The sequence below is a fragment of the Rattus rattus genome, chromosome 7, assembly GCF_011064425.1.
Source record: "Rattus rattus isolate New Zealand chromosome 7, Rrattus_CSIRO_v1, whole genome shotgun sequence".
In the NCBI taxonomy this organism is placed as follows: Eukaryota; Metazoa; Chordata; class Mammalia; order Rodentia; family Muridae; genus Rattus; species Rattus rattus.
In genome coordinates this window covers 7933396-7955298 of record NC_046160.1, presented here as the reverse complement: position 1 = coordinate 7955298, position 21903 = coordinate 7933396, and the positions used below count along the sequence as shown (strand labels likewise).

General features: G+C 41.6%; 1 protein-coding gene across 4 annotated transcripts in view; it reads left to right on the top strand.

Moving 5' to 3' along the window:
• The window catches only part of Ppm1b (protein phosphatase, Mg2+/Mn2+ dependent 1B), a 58303-nt gene that overhangs the window by 10655 nt on the left and 25745 nt on the right, over positions 1 to 21903 (top strand). For all 4 annotated transcript variants that reach the window (XM_032908750.1, XM_032908748.1, XM_032908749.1 and 1 more), the window contains exon 2: positions 19207 to 20066. In XM_032908750.1, coding sequence (XP_032764641.1) covers positions 19221 to 20066 — 846 coding nt within the window. In that variant the 5' untranslated portion in view covers positions 19207 to 19220. The remainder of the gene's footprint in view (positions 1 to 19206; positions 20067 to 21903) is intronic.

Sequence of the window (21903 nt, the reverse complement as noted above, 5' to 3'; positions counted from 1 at the left end):
ATTGTTTTCTTTGTTTCCTCTCTTTTTGTGGGCTTGTTGGTTTCAGAAGTCATTGAGAAGATTTCAAAAATAAAATAATTGAAAGGAATATTTAAATATAGTAGCCAGCTTAAAACACTCAAGGGTTCACTGAGTGATACATGAAAGGATAGTCATTTTAAACATATTTATTCATTTATCCAGCTGTATAGCGATTGTAGATTTAGGACATGATCCTTAAGATCTTTTTCTTTTTTTGGTTTTTCAAGGTAGTGTTTCTCTTTGTAGCCTTAGCTGTCTGTCCTGCAACTCTGTCTGTACCCCAGGCTGGCCTTGAGCTCAGAGAGATCTGCCTGCCTCTGCATCTCCAGCTCTGGGATTAAGGTGTGCACAGCTACATCTGGCTTGTTTTCATGTTTTATTTTTTGAGAAGGTCTCCATAGCCCAGGCTGGCCTGAGCCTTGTGGCAGTCCTCCTGCCTCAGCTTCCCAGCCTCAGTGCTGGGATTACATGTATAAGTCACCATGCTTGTAGTGTTGCTCCCCATACTCCCCCCATTTTTAAGGTAAGACCACAAACTTGAGGATTTAAGTAATTAGGTCAGAGTTAAAACAGAGTAAGTGGTTGAGCTGGTGATTGAATTGGTCTATAAAGGGAGGAAGTGTGGCAATCTGAAAGACAAGGACATACCTGGGTATGTCTGCAAGTTTTTGACCCACAGTAAATGGACTCTGGTGACAAAGAATGTGACAGTTTTGGCTTTTTACAGCTAGAAATGGCAGGCATGGATTCTTAGCTGACTGCCACAGTGACCCTCCAACAGGATGGCTTTTTTTTTTTTTTTTTAAGATTTATTCATTTATTATATATAAGTAAACTGTAGCTGTCTTCAGATACACCAGAAGAGGGCATCCGGATCTCTTTACAGATGGTTGTGAGCCACCATGTGGTTGCTGGGATTTGAACTCAGGACCTCTGGAAGAGTAGTCGGGTGCTCTTAACCGCTGAGCCATCTCTCCAGCCCCCAGGATGGCTTTTTTTTGTCCTCAGTAGACCTTTTCTTCAGACCTAACATCCCAGGGCCTCATGCTATTTGTAAATTTTTTCCCTCAAATCATTTGCAAATTTGTCTTTTCTCTCACTGCATGCCTTAGAGTATCCCTCTTAACACATGGCATGGAAGGTAGCTGTCAAAGTTTGATGCCAGTTTTATTTTCTCTCACATATATGCAACTTGGTCTTTTTGCCTGAAGGTAGAAAGGATTTTTCCTTTTAAAAATATAAGAGTTTATGTTTAATATCATCTTTCCTGGGCTAGTTTTCACCTTTTCAGTATGTTGTTTTGGGGTTTTATTTGAGGAGAGCTTTCTTGACTTGTAGTTTTTAGCGTTTGCTCTGTTACATAGCATTCTTACTTGGGAACCATCCTGACATTCATGTTGAATCATACCCTCTCCTTGGTGCTGGAATTCCAGGAGTGCCTGGTTCAAGCTACTGCTTCATAAATATGAAGAAGGACATAATTAGTAGTCCGAAGAATAAGGGAGGTGATTACCTTTATCCTGAGAGCTTTTTAGTCCAATTGAGAGTGGGAGATGTGAGGGTAAGAGGTCTGGCTTTGAGTGCCTGGGTTGCTGTCTTGATAGCTGTGCCTCTGTTTCTTCACACCTCTGTGTACGTATATGCAATGCAGTTACAATAGTACTTTTTCTAGGGTGGTTGTGGGCACTGAATAAATGCTTTTAAGTTGTGTGACTCTTCTGTCTGGTGGAGTAGAGTCTAGAGCGGTTGACAGTTGATCACTTCATCCTCAGTCAATGCTCCTTCAGCTCTCTCCCACACTCCTGCTTGCTGAGTCTCGATGACCTTGACTTCAGTTTCTCCACTTTTGATTAGTAGATGTTGTAGTACTCATTCTGTGGGTCATGACCCTCACAGGGTTCCAGATAATCTATCCTGCATTATCACATATTTACAATATGATCCATAAAAGTAGCAGAATATCGTTATGGAGTAGCAGTGAAGTAATTTTATGGTTGGGGGTCAGCACAAAGTGAGGAACTGTAGTAAAGGGTCTCAGCATTAGGAAGGTTGAGAACCACTGTCCAAGACTTGTTTCTTCAGGCTCCTCCTCTCCTAACACTCCGTTCTAGTGGGTTTAATGATCCTTCACATACACCCAAACAAGGCCCTCCCCTGTGTATCCTTCGTAATCCAGCTGCCTGGATGAGAAATAGGTGCCACCTGACATACACTACTATTCTCTCTTTCAAGTTCATGTTTTGTCCAAGACTAAGTCAGGGGTTTGGTTTGGTTTTGTTGTTCTAACTGGAGCATGCATTTATATATATATGTACATACATACATATATATATGTACATACACACACACACATATATATATGTACATACATACATACATACATACATACATACATACATACATACATACATACATACCTGTATCTGGGAATAAAGAAGGGCAGGTTTCAGTCTTCACTAATCCCTAACTGAAATTTAGTATATTCTTCAAGTGTGACATCTATTTTATACTCATTGCAGGAATCCCAAAAGTCATTGACACCATTTCAGAATTGTGTGGCTTTATTAAGCCTGCCACTAGGTCCTGTCCCTATTAATGAAGAAGACGTTGTTTGTCTAGCTTCTATAGTTATCCAGATTATCATAGGCATGGTTTCCATATATTGTAATAGTTTGGCCTGTTTTTATTTTTATTTAAATCATATAGTACATACTAAAGGTCTTAGGCCTGTGTGTGGGTGTCTTAGCTGTGTGCACACCACGTGCATTTAAATCATATAGTACATACTAAAAGTCTTAGGACTGTGTGTGGGTGTCTTGGCTGTGTGTGTGTACACCGTGTGCTTACATTACTTGTGCAGGCCAGTCAGGGCCTTAGACCCCTGCAGCTGGAGTTAGAAATGGAAGCGAGCCTCCCTGTGTGCTGGGAGTCAGAGCACTGGTACTCTGGAATAACCGTCAGTGCTCTGTAACTCCTGAGCCTTCTTTCCAACTCCATATATACTTTTGACATGTATTTTCTTTTATTGTGGTTAGTGAGATTCATCCATATCCTTGCATATTATTTATAATTTACAGCTTTGCAATCATAAGCCCATAATTAAAAGATAAGCACAGTCTGCTAAATAGACCACAAGTGATGTCAGTTTTTCTTTGGGGAAATTCTCACTCTAGCCCTGGTTAGCCTTAAACACCCAGCAATTCTCTTGCCTAACAGACACCCCCAAGTTCTAGGATTATAGATGGTGTCAATACCTAATTCCTCTTCTATATGCTTCATTGTCTTGCGTTGAGAAGTTCTAATTTCAAGTTTACCTTCGAGACAGGAAAGTGTAGCTTGTATATAGACACGCTTTGTTCACAGTTAAGACCTGCATGTAGCCTGTGTTTTAGAACAGACTAGTTATGGCTAAACAAAGACGTAACTGTCAGCAATTCTGTACTTGTCTTTTGTAGCTTAACTATCGGGGTAAAACTTAACTTTCCTTAGATGGGGTTAAGAAGGCATTGTTCTTGCCCCAAATTTGAAACCCCTGGACATAGTATGGCTAGCCCTGTGTGTCTAGCATGTGTGAAGCTCTGGGTTGAATTCACAGCTCAGGGAAAAATAATGCTTTCTATGCTTTCAAACTAGGCAAAGAAAGTCAGAGTCGTTCTTGTGATCTCTATCACATATAAATCAATTTCACAAAATTTGTGACTTAATGAGTTTTTTTTTTCACCTCCAAGTTTCACTTTCGAGGAAGTTTTAAAGCTTCAAAGGCATTTATATCTGTGAATAACATCTATTGGCTCTGAGCTGGGTGTGATCAGTGTCTTCTTACCTAATTAGTACAATAAAATGGTAAATTCAATTTATTAATTGCTTGATAGTTCAAATCCTTTTGAACTTTCATATGATTATTTAAAAAATCTTAAGTAATGCTACTGTGCTGTTTGGAAGAAGAAATAACTTATGCTTCAATACTAAAACATTAAGAAGTGAAAGGCAGGCTCCTGTTGTAATCCTACCACTTGGGAAGGGGAAGCAGGAAAAACAGGATTTCAGAGTTAATCCTTAGGTTGACTTTTCTCAAAACACATAATAGAAAATAAATGGGCAGCACTGAGGGGGTAGCTCACTGGGCAGGTAGAGCCTACCTTTGCCGCCAAGCCTGATTTCCTGAGTTAATTCCTGAACTCCACATGGGAGAGAACCAATGCCTGGAAGTTGTCCTTTGACAAGCGCACGTGACATATGTGTTCACAGACAGACAGACAGGCAGACAGACAGACAGGCAACACACACAAATAAAACATAAAATGTTAAGAAATGGGTGGGGACCAATTGTTTAGTTTTTGTGAGTTTCCTGATGGGAGAGGATGTGTGATCTTTTTCTCTGCTCCTTCAAGCAGTTGACAGAACTAGAGTTGAGGATTGGAGCAGCCATTTGAGAACTAACATTGAGAACTGTGGTAGTAGCTGTTGGCCTGTCTAGCAAGAGGCACTGGGCTGGTACAGTCTGGATGAGGACACAGTGTGTCCTCGGTACAATTTGAAAATGGAAAGGCACTATTCTAAGCAGCTTGTTTGTAGGGGTTTTTAGCTCACTATGGTATGTGCATCCCATACATACACACAGCAAATAAAATGTAATTTTAAAAACATGGAAAAAAGAATGAAACCAAGTGTTTAGTGTCTGAGTTTACTGATGTTGGAGAGTGTGTGTTCCCCATATTTTATAGAAATTGGATTAATTTAATGTCTTACATAGCATGTAGACAATATGTCCAAACAGAGTAGGCCTGGTGTCTTTCCTTTTAACTGCAGATGAATAGAGTATGGACGTAAGTCATCTTAAGCAGTGTCTTAGGATTTTATTGCTGTAAAGAGACACACCATGACCAAGGAAACTCTTATAAAGGACAACATTTAATCAGGGCTGGCTTACAGACTTACAGGTTCAGAGGTTCAGTCCATTATCATCAAGGTGAGAGCATGGCAGTGTCCAGGCAAGCATGATGCAGGAGGAGCTGAGTTCTACATCTTCATCTGAAGGCTGCTGGCAGAATACTCACTTCAGGCAGCTGGTATTAAAGCCACACCCACAACGACACACCCACTCCAACAAGGCCACACCTCCAAATAGTGCCCCTCCCTGTGCTGAGCATACACACAGCATCATAAGCAGTATTGAGAAGTTTGCAAACTTTGCTGTGTGATCCAGAAAGGTCATGGACCTTAACCTCAGAACAGTGTTATTATTTATCTCCCCCATACATGCTCAGTGGTGTGGATACATGAACAGAATAACTTAAAACTTTAACTTTCTGTATTTAGCACTTGACCCAGGGCTGTATATTATCACAAACAAGTAATAGAATTTGGGCTGGGAAGATAACTCAATAAAGTGGTTTTTTTCATAAACATCAGATCTGAGTTTGATCTCTTATAACCCATGGTTTAAAATTTTTTTCTGTGTGCAGTTGTACATGCTTTTAATGTTAGCTCTGGGGTGGCAGTCTTAAATCCCAGGGGCTTGTTGGCAACCTCGCTTCACCTAATCATCGAACTCCTGGCCAGTGAGAGACACCACCTTAAAAGACAATTCAAAAAACAAAGTGGCTGGTTTCTAAAGAACAATACCCAAGGCTATCCTTTGGCTTCCACGTGAACACATTTATGTGATTACACAAAATGTGTCTGTGTAAAGTTGCTCTGCTTTACTGTCCTAGGTAGTTTGATAGTGTGTGTCAGTGTTGTCATCTTCTTACTTCTGTAATTATTACTTATTAGCAGTATTCTTCCTTTAAAGTTATTTTGCATTAGAATGTGGGGTTGTGACATTCATTCATTCTGACTGCTGCAGCTAGCTGGGGGCAGGGCCAGCTCTCTCACAAGGCCCAGGTGAGGGATGGGGCCAGTTCTGCACAGCCCTCAGACATCAACCTGTCCCAGCAGCAGTCTAGACCAGGGATGTTCACTTGGCCTTTGATGATAGCAGACTCCTGTTGCTTTGAGGCCATGGTCCTAAGTGCCTTACCAGCTACTCACATCAGGCTGTTTCTCGCTACCTTTGATTAAGTCTTTAGTTCTGCCTCTCTTCAATGTGCCTACATCCTTCTGTTTCTCTTCCATTTCTCTACCACTTACCCATTCCTTCTAATTAATTGCACCCTGGGTCTCTGAATGTCTGGGGTCTCAGGAGTGCTGTGCCCTGTTCATGGGCAGGTGTAACCCCATTCTTATTCCCAAGAGCATTTTTGGACATTTTAAATTGTGTTGAGAAACAAAACAAAACTAGGTTGAGTATCCTTTAATCCCAGCACTCAGGAGGCAGAGGTTAAAATATTAGGCCTTTTGTATGTGATGATTTGCTGGTTATAAATTTGCACATACTTGACTTTGTTGTACTAAAACTTATTATCCATAGAGTCTCCAGCTGCAGGATATTTGATCACCTGAGATTGATAGTTACTGAAAAAAATGGTTTCTAGTTGTGGTGTGACTCAGCCCTTAGTACCTTTAATCCCAAACAGTGATGGTAAAGTTAGTTTGTAGAAGGAAGCAGCCCTGTTTTAAAGTGATGTCTAATTAAGTGGCAGACAAAGTGATGAATCAGAAAATGATTTGACAGACTAGAATATGCCCAATTCTCATGAGAAGAGAGAAGGAAGGGAAGGTACTTAAGAGAGCAGCAGTTCCAGTGGTAGAGCACTTGTCTAGCAAGTGCAAGACCCTGAGTTCAGTCCCCAGCTCCGAAAAAAAAAAGAAAAAGAAAGAGAGAGAGAGAGAGAGAGTTCAGAGAGAGAAAGAGTATTTATTGGGAGAGTTTTACAGAAACTGGCAAAAGAGCAAATATGCTAGACACAGGTGAAGACAGGAAAGCCAAAAGATAGAAAAGACTAGAACAGATGCCAAAGTTAGTATGAGACCAAGCAGAGCAATTCAGGAGATACTCAGAGAGAAGCCAGACTGAATCAGTCAGCTTGGAGAGGAGTTTGAGCCAGAACGGCTGAGTTGACCCAGCCAGCCAGAGCTCAGAAAGAGCTAGAAAGGGTGAACTTTATGCGGCATTAAGTCTCAGGCTGAAAATATTCTAGGCCCAGATAAGATGCTATGGTGGCTAAGCCTAGGTTAGTAGATGGGTGCTGTAAGCCTTGGAGAAGAAAATTAATACAGATAAATAAAAGGTACATTTACAGTCGCCTCCACTCTCCCTTTAAGACAGAGTTTGTGTGTACCCCAGGCTGGCCCAGAGCATCCTACCTCTCCTTTTATTTTGGCCTCCTGCTTGCTGAGACTGTAGGCACATGACCATCAGACTGCTGAGACTGTAGGCACATGACCATCAGACTGCTGAGACTGTAGGCACATGACCATCAGACTGCTGAGACTGTAGGCACATGACCATCAGACTGCTGAGACTGTAGGCACATGACCATCAGACTGCTGAGACTGTAGGCACATGACCATCAGACTGCCTCTTCTCTTTCCTTTTGAAAGTAGCTTTAAAGAGCTTTCAGAAAGTCAAGTAAGCAGATAAATGAGTTGATCTTTTATTTGTAAGTATTAGATCAGACGCCTGTTAAAACAGAAGTGGCATTTATTTTGGCTAAACAGTTTCTGAAGCATTTTCACACTCCACAATTAAACAGAACAAACATCCTTTTGGGGGGTATTACTGTAGTATATGTTAAAGTTACGGATATTAATGACCATTTAAATAGTGTAAAATATCAAGAGAAAGTCTTTATATTGGCCTATGGAAGTAGTTGACTAGTTCCGTAGACTAATCTTAAACTAGTAATGATCCATGATCTCACCACCTGAGTAAGGCAGTAACACTTTACTGTTTGCGTCCACGTTCTTTCTCGGTCACCTTTCTTCCTGAGAAGTAACTATTGCCAAGAGCATCCTGGTAGTAATTTTAATTTTTATGTTATTCAAATACATTTTACATATTTTTGCTACATACTTAAGTTTCTAAACTTATAAACCCTCAGTTTTCTAAGTTTAAAAAAATGAACAGCATCACGTTTTTAGCTTTGTTTTTAAGATGATACATGTGGCTACCAACCAGACTTCTGTAGTGTTACACTAATTCTGTGTGCCTTTCCTTCTGTGAGAATTTCTCCTGAACAAGTACTCTAACAACAGTTCTGCAGGCAATGACTTGCATGTTCACTTTACCAGGTAATATTCTAGAGAGTTTTAGATGCTCTTTTGGTTTCTGGTTCGGTATTGTGACCTAGTTTTCCCCCTTCTCTGGGACTTTTTAGGACTTCATGTTTTACACTAGTGTTTTGAAATGTTTTCAGATGTTGTTCTGCTTTCAGTCTTTATTTGCAGTGTTGACTAGCTGGGGGAACTTCTCAGCTGTTTGATAAACTTTCTTCCCTTTTGTATTCTTACAGTAGCCAGATATTATACCCTAGTCTGATGGACAGCTCCCTCCTCCTCCTTTTCTTCTTTTCCTTTCCTTTTCTGTTGTTGAGTCTCTCAGTGTGGGGAGTTGTGATTTGGGATGGTTTTTTCAGCCCAACTTTTCTTTAAGACAGTTTCTATCATTTTAACTAATTTTAGTTTTTTTACCTCCAAAATTTACACATTAAAATTCTGTGTGTGTGCTGATTATATAGAGAATTCTATGTGTCTCATTCCCGCATGTCTGTCTGTCTGTCTGTCTGTCTGTCTGTCCGTCCGTCCGTCCGTCCGTCCATCCATCCATCCATCCATCCATCCATCCATCCATCCATCCATCTATCTATCTATCTATCTATCTATCTATCTATCTATGTGGAGTAGTTGAATTAAGCTAATACCTATTACCTAAGATACTTCTAAAAATCTTATGTTTTTATTTTTAAAAGATACATTTTAAGTGTGTTCGTAGGTGTTTACACTTACTGAGCGGAGGCTTGAGTAGACCTGGAGCTTTGGGGCCTTGAGAGCTGGAGTCCCTATAGGCAGTTGTAAACTGCCCAGCGCTGTTGTGGGAGCTGACTTGGGTACTACAGGAGTAGTTAGTATGCTGTGCATTCCTAATCCAGGAGCCATCCCGCCAGCTCCTACATTCGGTCTGTGTGTGAGGTAGGGGCTTGCAGTGTAGTTCAGGGTAGCCTCAAGTTTGTGTTCTTCCTGCCTTGGGATTGTATGTGAGCACCACCCTACTCAGTTTAGATGCGCACACTGTCTGACTGGCTATTTATATCCCGTCGCAGTTCCCTCCCTGTCTTTGGACTTCTATTCCTGTGCATCTATTAAGATGCACCATGACAGGGTTGGGGATTTGGCTCAGTGGTAGAGCGCTTACCTAGGAAGCGCAAGGCCCTGGGTTCGGTCCCCAGCCCCGGAAAAAAGAAAAAGAAAAAAAAAAAAAAGATGCACCATGACCGTGGCAGCTCTTATAAAGGACGGCATTTTATAGAAGCTGGCTTACAGTTTCAGAGTTTAGTCTGATATGATGTCAGGGAACATGGCAACATGCAGGGAGATCTATATGTCTTGATCTGAAAGCAGCGAGGGATTCCACATTGAGTGGAGCTTGAGCCTGAGACATCAAAGCTGCTTACACAGTGACACCCCTCCTCCAACAAGGCCAGCCTCCTAGTAGTGCCACTCCCTGTGGCCAAGCATTGAAACCTGAATCCTTGGGGGCCAAACCTATTCAAACTATCATGGAGACTGAGCCATACTGCCATAGCTTAAGCTTACGAGCCCTCAAAGCCCACCCTACAGTGACACACTTGCTCCGCCAAGGCCGTACTGCTCTCACAGGGCTGCATCTCTTAGCAGTAACATTCCCTATGAGCCTATGAGGATCATTTTAATCAAACCACCACACTCCCTGATCGCCACCCCCCCACTCCCCATCCATCATTCTACCCTGTTTCCAGGTTTGATGATTTTAGATTCTGTATACAGTTTGCTCTCTGTAATCTGCAGGTTCTGCATCTGTGTATTAAACCAACTCTGGATTGGAAATATTTGTAGGGGGAAAATGCTAGAAAGTTCTAAAATCAGTACTCAGATTTACCGCCCTCCGTACTTAGTTGGTGCTCCAGCAGTGGTCTGTAGGCTGCTGGAGCCTCCGGTCAGCAAGACCTCAGTCTCAGTATTGTTGGCTTTGTTCCCGTGTGCTGCAGTGTGGCCTGTAGTGGTTTTATTCCTCCTGAGTCCAGAATGTCTGTCTTGGCATTCTCTGCACAGTCCAGCATAGTAACCGTGCAGTACTAGATTACGTCAGCTACCGCAAGGTCTTCGTGTGGCGTATTTCACTTGACACAAGGTTTATCCGTGTTTTCATAAAGGACAGGGTATTTCTGGTTTTGTTGGTTTTGTTTTTGTTTTTTATTTAAGCTTGGGTGGTATTACATTGTGTGATTTGGTCATATGTCTGTCGTCCTTATGGAAACTTAAGTTACAGTAGCGTGATGTCATTTAATAGGCTTCTTCACTGTAGGGTGATTGCGGAGCACTAAGCATTTCATGGAATATTCTTGTATTTAAGCAGTTTCTAAATCAGTCACCTGAAATTACTGAATACCTCATTGAGCAGTTGGTTACCTTCCTCAAGTTTCCAAAAATTTCTAGGAGTTACCAAACCAAAAGTATTTCAGTGTTCCGTATGCAGACTTACGGCCCTACCCTTTCTTCTGAGGCAGTGTCTGGTGTAGCTGAGGCGGCCATTGAACTTGTTTGGCTCCTTTTGAGGCTGAGGCTGACCTTGATGCCCTTGTCTACCTCTGTGGTGGGAGTATGCACGTGCCTCTGCCTTCCTGCCAGCTTAGGGCTTTCAGGAAGGCCTCCCACCTTGGTCCATAATGGTGAAACGTGGTGTGTCTACATCCAGACCTTTGATGATACGCACACCGGCACTCACGCACTCTTAAAAACCACATTGGAGGTTGAACCGCCGGGCTTCTTGCTTGCTAAGCATATTCTCTCAACCAGTGACACACCTGCAAATCTTTAGTCTTCTCCTTTAAGAAGTGGGACTTCCTCCCTTCCCCTTGAATCTGATGGGGCTTAGTGACTAGCTTGTAATCACAGAGTATAGCAAAAGGACACTGACTGCAGAGTCAGTGAGCCCACAGGGAGGTACCCTTGGGACAGTCCTTGTGAGTTCCTAGCTGGCACTTCTCACCCATTGCCAGCCAAGTAAATGAGCTTCAGATGGCTGTCTCCTCCCTGTCAGTACCAGGTTCTGATAGCATTCCAACACTCGTAAGAACTGTTTAGCTCTACTTACTAGTGAAGTGAGCAAGTGTTGGGGCTTTAGTTTTTGAGATTTATTTTTTAATTTCTTTATATGAGTCACAGATTGTGACTTTTTTATTTTTTATTTTTTCGTGACTCTTTAAAAAAGATTTATTTATTTTAGTTATATGAGTCCACTGTCACTGACTTCAGACACACCAGAAGAGGGCATCAGATCCCATTACAGATGGTTGTGAGCCACCATGTAGTTACTGGGAATTGAACTCAGGACCTCTGGAAGAGCAGTCAGTGCTCTTAACCACTGAGCCATCTCTCCAGCCCTATTTTTTAATTTTCATATGTATGTGTATGTGTGCCTCTGTGAGTTCATGTATACTTAATATGTTCAAGTGCCTGTGGAGGCTGAGGGGTCAAATCCATTGGAATTGGTGTTAACAGGTAGCTGTGAGCTGCCCGCTGGTGCTGGGAACTGAATGCAGACACCATGCAGGAGTATTAACTGCTGGGAACTGCTGAGCTGTATCTTTGACACATTATTAACTCACACCTGTAATTTATTCATGTTTTATTATTTTTACCTAACTCCTTTCTGTTCCAGGATTCAATTACATCTGCTACATTATGTAAATATACCACATTATGTAAATGTGCCAAATTACATAAACGTTCCACATTATATTTTAGCCATCATGTCTTGTAAAGTCCCATTTGCCTGTGACAATTTCTCAGACTTTCCCTCCTTTTTATGACCATCACAATTTGGAGGAACGCTGGTTGGATATTTTGTAAAATGTCTCTATATTGTGATTTATCCACTGCTTTTCTTATGATTAGCGGCTATAGGCTGTGGGGAGGAAGACCACAGGGGTAATGTTCTATTTCCATCATGTATCAAGTGATGAACTTGATATGGACGTGATTTATGACTGTTGGTACTGACCCTGATCCCTTGGCTGATGGAAGGACTTGTCGGCTTAGTGGTGAAGTTAATCTCCCCATCAGTCGTGTTCTTTGAAAAGGCGGTTACTGTACCTAATCCACATGTCATGGGGAGGAATGTGCTGCTTCTCTTCTTGGAGGACAGGGTATTGTGTGTATAAGGTTTTGTGATTTTTGTTTTCTCCATTTATATTCAATTATTTATTTTTATCACTACTGATTTGTGGATACTTATTTTATCCTTAGGGATACAATTATAGTACTATTTCTCAGATTGTCAATTTAAGAAAGAATATTATATTTAATACACCCTAGAGATAGAATAGTCGAGTCAGAGTTTGCAGTTATTATATAAGCTTTTTTTTTAAGGATTCATTTCTAAGTTTTTATACTATGACTAAAAGGAATTTTCTTATTAGCCTAACCTTATTCAACATATTGGTGGAAAAGATTTAACTAGGGCTTCCTTTTCCTGTATGTGTGTCCGTCTGTATGTCTGGGTGAGAGTGCAGTTTGACCTCAGACTCTACTTAACCAAAGGTGACTTTGACCTTGTGACCCTCCTGCCTCCGTCCTTTGTCTTTATATGTGTAATATGCTTGTGTATTTATAAACCATAGATATATTCTAATTTATCACATCGTTGGGTGTGTTTGTTTACTTTTTTATGTGGTGCTAGGGCTCAAAGCAAAGATCTCATAGGTGCTGAGTGCTTTAACACTGAGCTACAACTCCAGGATTGTTTGAGACCCTAGATGGGAGTGGAGTGAGTCAGCGTGTACATTTTTAAATGTTAGTTGAGAGATGGTTGTACTTCACTTTTTACCTTGACTGCATTCCGTTCTTTAGCAATCCTAGTAAGATAACCTTTGGGGGAAAAAGCTTACTTTGAGCAGTGGTAAACCCTTGTCTGTATTGTGTGACATCTTGGTTTGATCCTCAACGCTGGGGTGGTTGATAAAGAACTTCATGTTAACTAGGACCCTGCTCTTTAGCTTGCTGGTCCTGGATCTGCTTTCTGGATCAAATGAGTAAGTGCGAGAGTTGAGAGCACACCGTCAGCGCTGTTAGAGAGGTAATACCACTCTCGCTGTTCTTAGTCACCTCTACTCCAAGGACCCTCTCTTTACTGCACCCCTAGAAAGACGTGCTTTCTGATTTCCTACTTCTTTTTCCTGTTTAATCTTTGAGACAGGGCCCCTTCACGTAGTCATGGCTGTATGTAGACCAGAGGGGCCTTGAACTCAGAGAAATCCACATGCCTCTGCCTCCCTAGTGCTAGGGTCAAAGGCGTGTGCCACTGTGCCCTGCCCAACCACCTATTTCGTAAATAGACATTCAGCCCGTCTGTCCTCTTTGTTTGGGGAGGATACATAGTCATGGTAGGGAGGATGTGCTGTGTAGTGTGTTGGTTCTAATTCTGCTGTCCATACCAGAATGTATGCCTCCTCTTGCTTGTCCTGTGAATTTGGAGTGCCCATGGATTTAGTTTGGGGCATTTCAGAACAATGGGATACTTGTGACCAGTTCTTTAAAAGTCCATTCATTACACAGGCTTTATAGATAATTCAGAGAGGCAAGGTTAGGGTAGCTCAACTTTGATTTAGGATATACCTTTTTTGTCTGTTTTTTGCTTTGTATTGCTATCGCAAAGTTCTTTAAGCCAGGGATGGTGGCACACACCTTTACTCTCAGCCCTCAGAAGCTAGGGCATGAGGATTGGGATCTGAGGTCAGTAGGCTAAATGGAAAGGTCCTGGTTCTGAAACTTAAAAACAAATCTAAAAATTCTCAAATTAAACATGTCAAGTTGATGGCTTCTTCCCTAAAATAAGGAAGGAAGGAAACAAATAAATAAGTAAATAAGTGCCTAAATCTAATAATTGCGGTATAACAAGCAGGTTTAGTTTTGAGTAAAGATAAGTGTCAGTAAGAAGATTGATTTGTTTGCACAGAAGGTTGAAGTTAATCTGTTCCCATGTCTCGTGAGCACACATCTATACACATAGCATTGTCACTCAATGAAGCAGCACGAGGCTAACTGTCTGTGACAGAGACTCTCCTGGAGTGCAAGGAGAGCAAGTGGATGCGTTTGGAAGGAAGGCTTAAGTGCAGTAGATCACATTTGTCTCTGGGTTTCTAGTGCTGTGATAACCCCACCGCCAAAAGCCGTTTGGGTTAGAGAGGTCTGTACAGCTTGACAGTCGCACATCACAGTCAAAGGAAGTTAGGGTAGGACCTGAAGCAGAGACCGTGAAGAAATGCTATTTACTGGCTTAGCAGCTTGCTTGCTTATGTCATTCAAAACCTCCCTGCCCAGGGGTGGCACAGTTCATAGTGAGCTGGGCCCTCCCACATCAATCAAGAAATCTTTAGTCACAGTACTCAGAGCCAGAGGCAGGCAGGTCTCTGTGATTTGAGGCCCACCTGGCCTACACAGTGAGCTCCACAGTAGTCAGGGCTACATAAGGAGACCCTGTCTTATAAACAATCAGGTAGGTAGGTAGATACTTAAATGGAAAAGAAAAACCCTCACAGGCTTGCCCATGGCCAGTCCTATGGAGGCATTTTCTTCACTGTGGTTCCCTTTTCTCAGATAACTCTAGCTTGTGTCAAGTTGACAGACAAACCAATCCAACCAGGACAGCTTTTCTTTCCAGTTCTTTCCAGTTGGAGAAGAGGATGTGTTGTTGCCATTATCGTGGGAACTGTGGTTTTCCTCTAGAACTAGGAGCTGGGCATAATTGCTTACGCTTCTTAATCCAAGCACTGAGGAGTGAGACAGGAAGGTTGCTGCAAGGTAAAGGCTGCCTTGGGTTGTAGAATGAGATCCCACTTTGAGACAGAACAAAACAAGCAATAGAAACATTCGTTCGTTCGTTCGTTCGTTCATTCATATGATGTAGTCTTTAGGAAGACTGTCAGTTGAGTTGCACCTGTTTCTTGTGAGCTGTACCCTTGCTGAGTACTGTTATAACCGTTGGAAGCAGCTGTCAGTTCACTTATCACTCAGACTCCATACCCAGCATTTCACCATAGGAAGAGATGCTCTTTTCCAGGAAACCAGATGTTGTGGAGAGCTAGGGATCAAGCATGGTGTGCAGACAGTCTTCTCCTTCCTTGGCACAGTTGGTTGCGTTGCTGTGTTTTTCACATGGGTTTGTACTGTGGGCACAAGTAAGTGCACTTCTGTTAGTTTTTATAAACTCTATAAATTTTTGTCTATATTTTGAAACTATTTTGCTCAGTTCTTTGAAGTTTAAATGTGACTGTATACTTTTGTTTTCTGAGCTTCCTGTTAACATGACAAATTGTAGAGTCATTTCAGTAAAACCTGGCACTAATGAGCCTTTTAAAAGAAGTATATAAATGTCATAGCCAAAGCTTAGAGATGATGAAACTGTCAGTGGTGAAAATGACTTTATGATCCTTAATATATAACTAATCCTTGCTATGTAAAATGCCATAGTACCTGCCTTCATTCCCTCCTGGCTGCTAGGGTGCTAAGGAGTTCGAAGCCAGCCTGGACAATGCAGGGAGACTTGAACCCCCTCACTCCCAAAGAAAGAGACAGACAGACAGAAGGAATGGAAGAAAGGTCACAATCAGAAGTAGTCCGGACTTCTCTTTCCCAGCTTTCTGTGGACGCCCTACCTCTTACTAGTTCCCTCATAAGGGAGGCAGAGGTAAAGGACCTTATTAATTTGACTCAGTGACTGAGATAAAATACGATCTTTAAAACTTTAGCAAAAGGTGGATGATACCTAAAAGGGAATAAACACAGAGCACTGTCAGATGCCAGTCTAGTTTGAGCATGCCTTGTGGGGACAGCCAGCCTCTTTCGTGTAGTGACTCTCACATTGCCTTATCCCAGATCCCATTCCAGGATGCAGTGCTCCAGAATTTATCTGAGAGAAGCAGATTCTTGCTTTACACAAGTTACTCCTCTCCTGAAGCCTTTTCTTTGCAAAATAATATTAGGATTTTCTGTTGACTTCAGCTCAAAGAAGAATGTGCCCAAGCAAATATATCACATTTGTTTATGATGGAGTATTGGCTGCTTAAACCGCTTTTTAAAAACAAATTAAAAAAAAAAAAAAAGCTGCCAGTGTGACAGCCCAAGCTGTAATCCCATCCCCTTGGCATCCAAGGGGGATTACAGTAGATCTGACAGCAGCCTGGGCTTTCTAACATTGTCATAGTCAGTACTTATGTACATTTTTGTGTGTGTGTGTGTGTGTGTGTGTGTGTGTGTGTGTGTGTGTGTGTGTGTGTGTGTGTCAGTCACTGTGTTGGAAAGTGAAAGTGAGAGACATAAGCACAGTAAGTATGTAAAGTGGTGTGGCTTAAGTGTTGATAAAGTCTTATGTTTAGTGTTTGTGTTTTGGGTTTTTTAAACAGGGTCTCATAATGTAACCCTGGCTGGCTTGAAATTTGCTCTGTAGACCAGGATGGCCTTGAACTCACAAAGATCCACCTGCCTCTGCTTCCTTTGATGTTAAAGTCTTACTGAAATTTAGTAGTTTGGGTGTCTCAGAAGCTCTAAACCTGGCTTTTTAGGAACTATGACTTTGTAGAGCTGGGTGGGATCCATTAAAATGGATGTCCACAGCTGGGTGTTGGTGGATCACATTTTTAATCTCAGTACAGAGGCAGAGGCAGGCAGACCTGTGTGAGTTCAAGGCCATCCTGGCCTACAGATCTAGTTCTAGAACAGTCAAGGTTACACAAGAAACACTGTATTCAAAACAACAACAACAAAAAGAACAAAACAAAAAATTAAGAGATAGCGGTCTTAAGTTTTTTTAGACAAAAATAGCCACACTTAATTTTGAGTCTACAAAGTTACATAAATGATTAGTATATCTTTTTTCTTTATGTCTAAGACTTGTTCTTTGAAAAAATAAAACCCTATTTTTGTTTTCTTGTTTCCTAAATTATCAGTTTTATATGAATGTTTATAAATATGAACTATAGTCAGATGTGATTGTAAACTGAATATGTGTCCCACTTACAACATGACAGCCAAAATTTCTGTCTTCAAGACAAGATGCTTAAACATATTTTCTGCCCTGCCTTCCTTTCTCCCTTTCTTTCTCTCCTCCCTTTCCTTTCTTCCTCCCTCCCTCCTTTCCTTCCTTACCTACCTATGGTCTCTGGTTCTTTTTTTTTTTTTCCGGAGCTGGGGACCGAACCCAGGGCCTTGCGCTTCCTAGGCAAGCGCTCTACCACTGAGCTAAATCCCCAACCCCATGGTCTCTTTATTGTAGGAAAATTCATACATATACAATAGGATTGTTCTAAAATGTTGTTACCTTCAATAAAAAGAAAGGGGAAATAATTCAAACATTAACTGGTGGTGGAGAGTGTAGCTTGTGGTATAGGGATATATGTACTTCATTATAGTGAATGGACTGGGTTCACCTGTACCCGTGTAGATGAACCTTAGGATAGTGTTCAGCAAGAAGAGCGGGAGACTGAAGCACCCAGTGTAGCAGTGTGACTCCTGAGTGTGTGCACCTAAGTTATATGTGTGTAACTAAGAGTGGTGGACCTGCAGGGATGCTAACTGCAAACTCAAGCTCTTGCCCACTGGATAGGAGAGCCCAGAGATGAGAGAGGGGAGCTTTCCTGCCTTGATGAACTCTGTGGTGGGTGCATGAATCATAGAGTTTGTGATTCTTTAGCCACATGTGTACACATAATCTGATAGTGATCCTTTACAGTGCCTTTTTTTTTTTTCTTTTTCTTTTTTTCGGAGCTGGGGACTGAACCCAGGGCCTTGCAGTTGCTAGGCAAGCGCTCTACCACTGAGCTAAATCCCCAACCCTACAGTGCTTTTAAAAAATTGATAGAATCCCAGCCTTAAAATAAAATCAGTTTGGAACTTTATTTAAAAAAAGTTAATTTGTAAAATAATAAATAAATATACTCAAAAGGGATATAGCAGTTTAAATTCAGTCAGTTGGGTGCTGTTCATTCAGAACAGTGACTTCAAAGAAAGCCTCGGTTATAAGTCACTGCAGGGAAGAGCACTGATGGCCCGATGGCAGATGGCTGGCAAGGCTGCTTCTCAGGGCGTATTGGTTTGTTCTGAGACAACTCATGGTCCTCCTGCCTCATCCTCATAGGTATCTGGGATTTCAGGAGTATGGTACTATGCCCAGATGAATTTAAAAAAAGAATTCTAACCAAGTTGCATTTAACAGTTTTCTCTTGAAAATTCTGAGCATGGCTGCTGGCACATTCTTTAGTTTTTTTGGGATGTATAATCCAGGCTTTCCTCAAACTCTTAATCCTCTTGCGTCCACCTCTCCTTGCTGGGATTACAGGCGTGCACCACCACAGCCAAAGCCAGTCTCCTGCATAATCTCCTCAGAGTGCTTTGGAGAAACACTGACATCAGCTCATGTTGTTCACACCTTCAATTCCAGCACCTGGGAGGCAGAGGCAAGTGACTTCTGTGCCACCTTTGTTTACACAGTGAGTTCAGGACAGTGGGTGACATAGAGTCTTATTTAAAAAAAAAAAAAATCAAAGGGAGACAACCCAGCAGTCCCAACAGTCCACTGGTACCTGGTCTGTCTGCAGAGATTCTGATGCAAAGGGAGACAACCCAGCAGTCCCAACAGTCCACCGGTACCTGGTCTGTCTGCAGAGATTCTGATTTAGTTGGTCAGATTCTGTCTTATGTGCTGGGTTTAAAGTTATGTCTTGATGACTGGAAAAGTGACTCTTCACAGGACCCAGGTTTAATTCTCAGCACCCACATGGTGGCTCACAATGTAACACCAGTTCCAGGGAATGTACATTCAGGCAAAACACCAGTTAAAAATAAATAAACTTAAACATAAACTTAAACAACACTTAAAAATAAATAAAACATTTTTCTAAAAGTGTCTGAAAAACAGCATCAGGAAACTTGTGTTGTTACCTCAGTAAGTTGGGTAGTTCTGAAAATACCTAAGAATAAATGGAGCATTGCAGACAAACTATGACAAATAAATATGAACATTTAACCTTTTTTTTTTTTTTTTTCTTTCAGATTCGTTACTAAACATGGGTGCATTTTTGGATAAACCCAAAACTGAAAAGCACAATGCTCACGGTGCAGGGAACGGTCTGCGTTACGGCCTGAGCAGTATGCAAGGATGGAGAGTAGAAATGGAAGACGCACACACTGCTGTTGTGGGAATTCCTCACGGCTTGGAGGACTGGTCGTTTTTTGCAGTCTATGATGGTCATGCTGGATCCCGAGTGGCAAATTACTGTTCAACACATCTATTAGAACACATCACTAACAATGAAGACTTTAGGGCAGCTGACAAATCAGGCTTTGCTCTTGAGCCGTCAGTGGAAAATGTTAAGACTGGTATCCGAACTGGCTTTTTGAAAATTGATGAATATATGCGTAACTTTTCAGACCTGAGGAACGGGATGGACAGGAGCGGCTCTACCGCAGTGGGCGTGATGATTTCACCGACACACATCTACTTTATCAACTGCGGTGACTCTCGAGCTGTTCTGTGTAGGAATGGACAAGTCTGCTTTTCTACCCAGGATCACAAACCTTGTAATCCAATGGAAAAGGAGCGCATCCAAAACGCAGGAGGCAGTGTAATGATACAGCGTGTGAATGGGTCGTTAGCAGTGTCTCGTGCTCTGGGGGACTATGATTACAAGTGTGTTGATGGCAAGGGCCCCACAGAGCAGCTTGTTTCTCCAGAGCCTGAGGTTTATGAGATTCTAAGAGCAGAAGAGGATGAATTTGTCGTCCTGGCTTGTGATGGGATCTGGGATGTGATGAGCAATGAGGAGCTCTGTGAGTTTGTTAACTCTAGGCTTGAGGTGTCGGACGACCTGGAGAATGTGTGCAATTGGGTAGTGGACACTTGTTTACATAAGGTATGTAAACTTTTGTTGTTGTTTGAACTAACACACTCTTGATTTTGAAAGACATGGTAAGTACATTTAAGCAAACATAAAATTTTATAATTTTATGTATTTTCTGGAGAAAACTCTGTATTCTCAGAAACCTTCTTCAAGAACATTAAGCCCCTTTGCTAACTTATTCTGCCCCAGCCTTCTAATTTGAAAAGAGACAACAGATATTTTAAGTTTACTAGCTGGAGTGTTTTATAGCTTGTCGATATTTCAGAAGTTGCTCTATAGAACAATGACTTCTGACCCAAATCCTTGATGTTGACAGTAGTCATCCCACTCAGGATTGCAGAACAGCTAAAACCTTATATGTAGTAGAATTCTGTTATACTAAAGTCAAGCACTACAGAAAATACTGGAAGACTTACCAGAAGCTACATGAAGTAGGATTGTATTCTGATCTTCATAGCAGTTAAAGCTGAAAAGAATGAGTTGCCTTTCATTGACTGTCAGTTAAGATCTAAGATGAGCTTACATCTAACTAAGATATAAGGTTAGTTACATATAAGGATAGATATAAGGATATAGTTACATAGAAGATAACTGAAATGCTTTTCACATAGATGGTATTACCTCTGATTAAAGTCTTATGAAAATGTGATCTTATGAAAGATTCTTGTGAAATTCCCATAATATCTAAATTGTAATTTGATGTAATAATAGCAAAAAAAATTGTAAATTTTAATTCAGTTCTTGGGCCAGGCTTGTAATGTACACAGGTAGATTTCTGTGAGTTTGAAGCCAGCCAGGGGTATATAGAGACCAGCAAATCAGTTTATTCATGTGGATCTTTTTAAGTTTGACTTCACTGGTGACTTATGTGTCCTGAGCCTGAGTTGTTGAGGCACACTGACCTGTTAAAGAGTATGACACTAGATCTGTCTGCTAGGTGCAAGCCTTACTGTTCCATGCCACACAAGTACAGGCACCATCAGCAAGCCTGTGAGAAGTCTGTCTGTAGCCATTAGATGCTCAGTGGGCAAATGCTCAGAGCCATGTGGGGAGGAGACTACTGACTCCCACAGTTTGTTCTCTGAGCCCAGTGTGACTTCATCTTCCTCCTTTCCCCCAGTTAATGTTTCTTTTTTTAGTGCATCTTGGTCAAGAAATGGGAAAAAGATTTGATGAGGGAAAAGAGGGGGCTCCATAGAAATAGCAGATATGGGTGAAACCCTTTTTACCATAAAGTGAGAAGAGCCAGCCTCCCGAAGAAGCCAGCTATAGGATCTCAAGTGCTTACAGTAGTTCCAGCTATAGGATCTCAAGTACTTACAGCAGTTCCAGCTATAGGCTCTCAAGTGCTTACAGTAGTTCCAGCTATAGGATCTCAAGTACTTACAGCAGTTCCAGCTATAGGATCTCAAGTGCTTACAGTAGTTCCAGCTATAGGATCTCAAGTGCTTACAGTAGTTCCAGCTATAGGATCTCAAGTGCTTACAGCAGTTCCAGCTATAGGATCTCAAGTGCTTACAGTAGTTCCAGCTATAGTATCTCAAATGCTTACAGTAGTTCCAGCTATAGGATCTCAAATGCTTACAGCAGTTCCAGCTAAAGGATCCCAAAGTGCTTACAGTAGTTCCAGCTATAGGATCTCAAGTGCTTACAGTAGTTCCAGCTATAGGATCTCAAGTACTTACAGCAGTTCCAGCTATAGGATCTCAAGTGCTTACAGTAGTTCCAGCTATAGGATCTCAAGTGCTTACAGCAGTTCCAGCTATAGGATCTCAAAGTGCTTACAGTAGTTCCAGCTATAGGATCTCAAGTGCTTACAGTAGTTCCAGCTATAGGATCTCAAGTACTT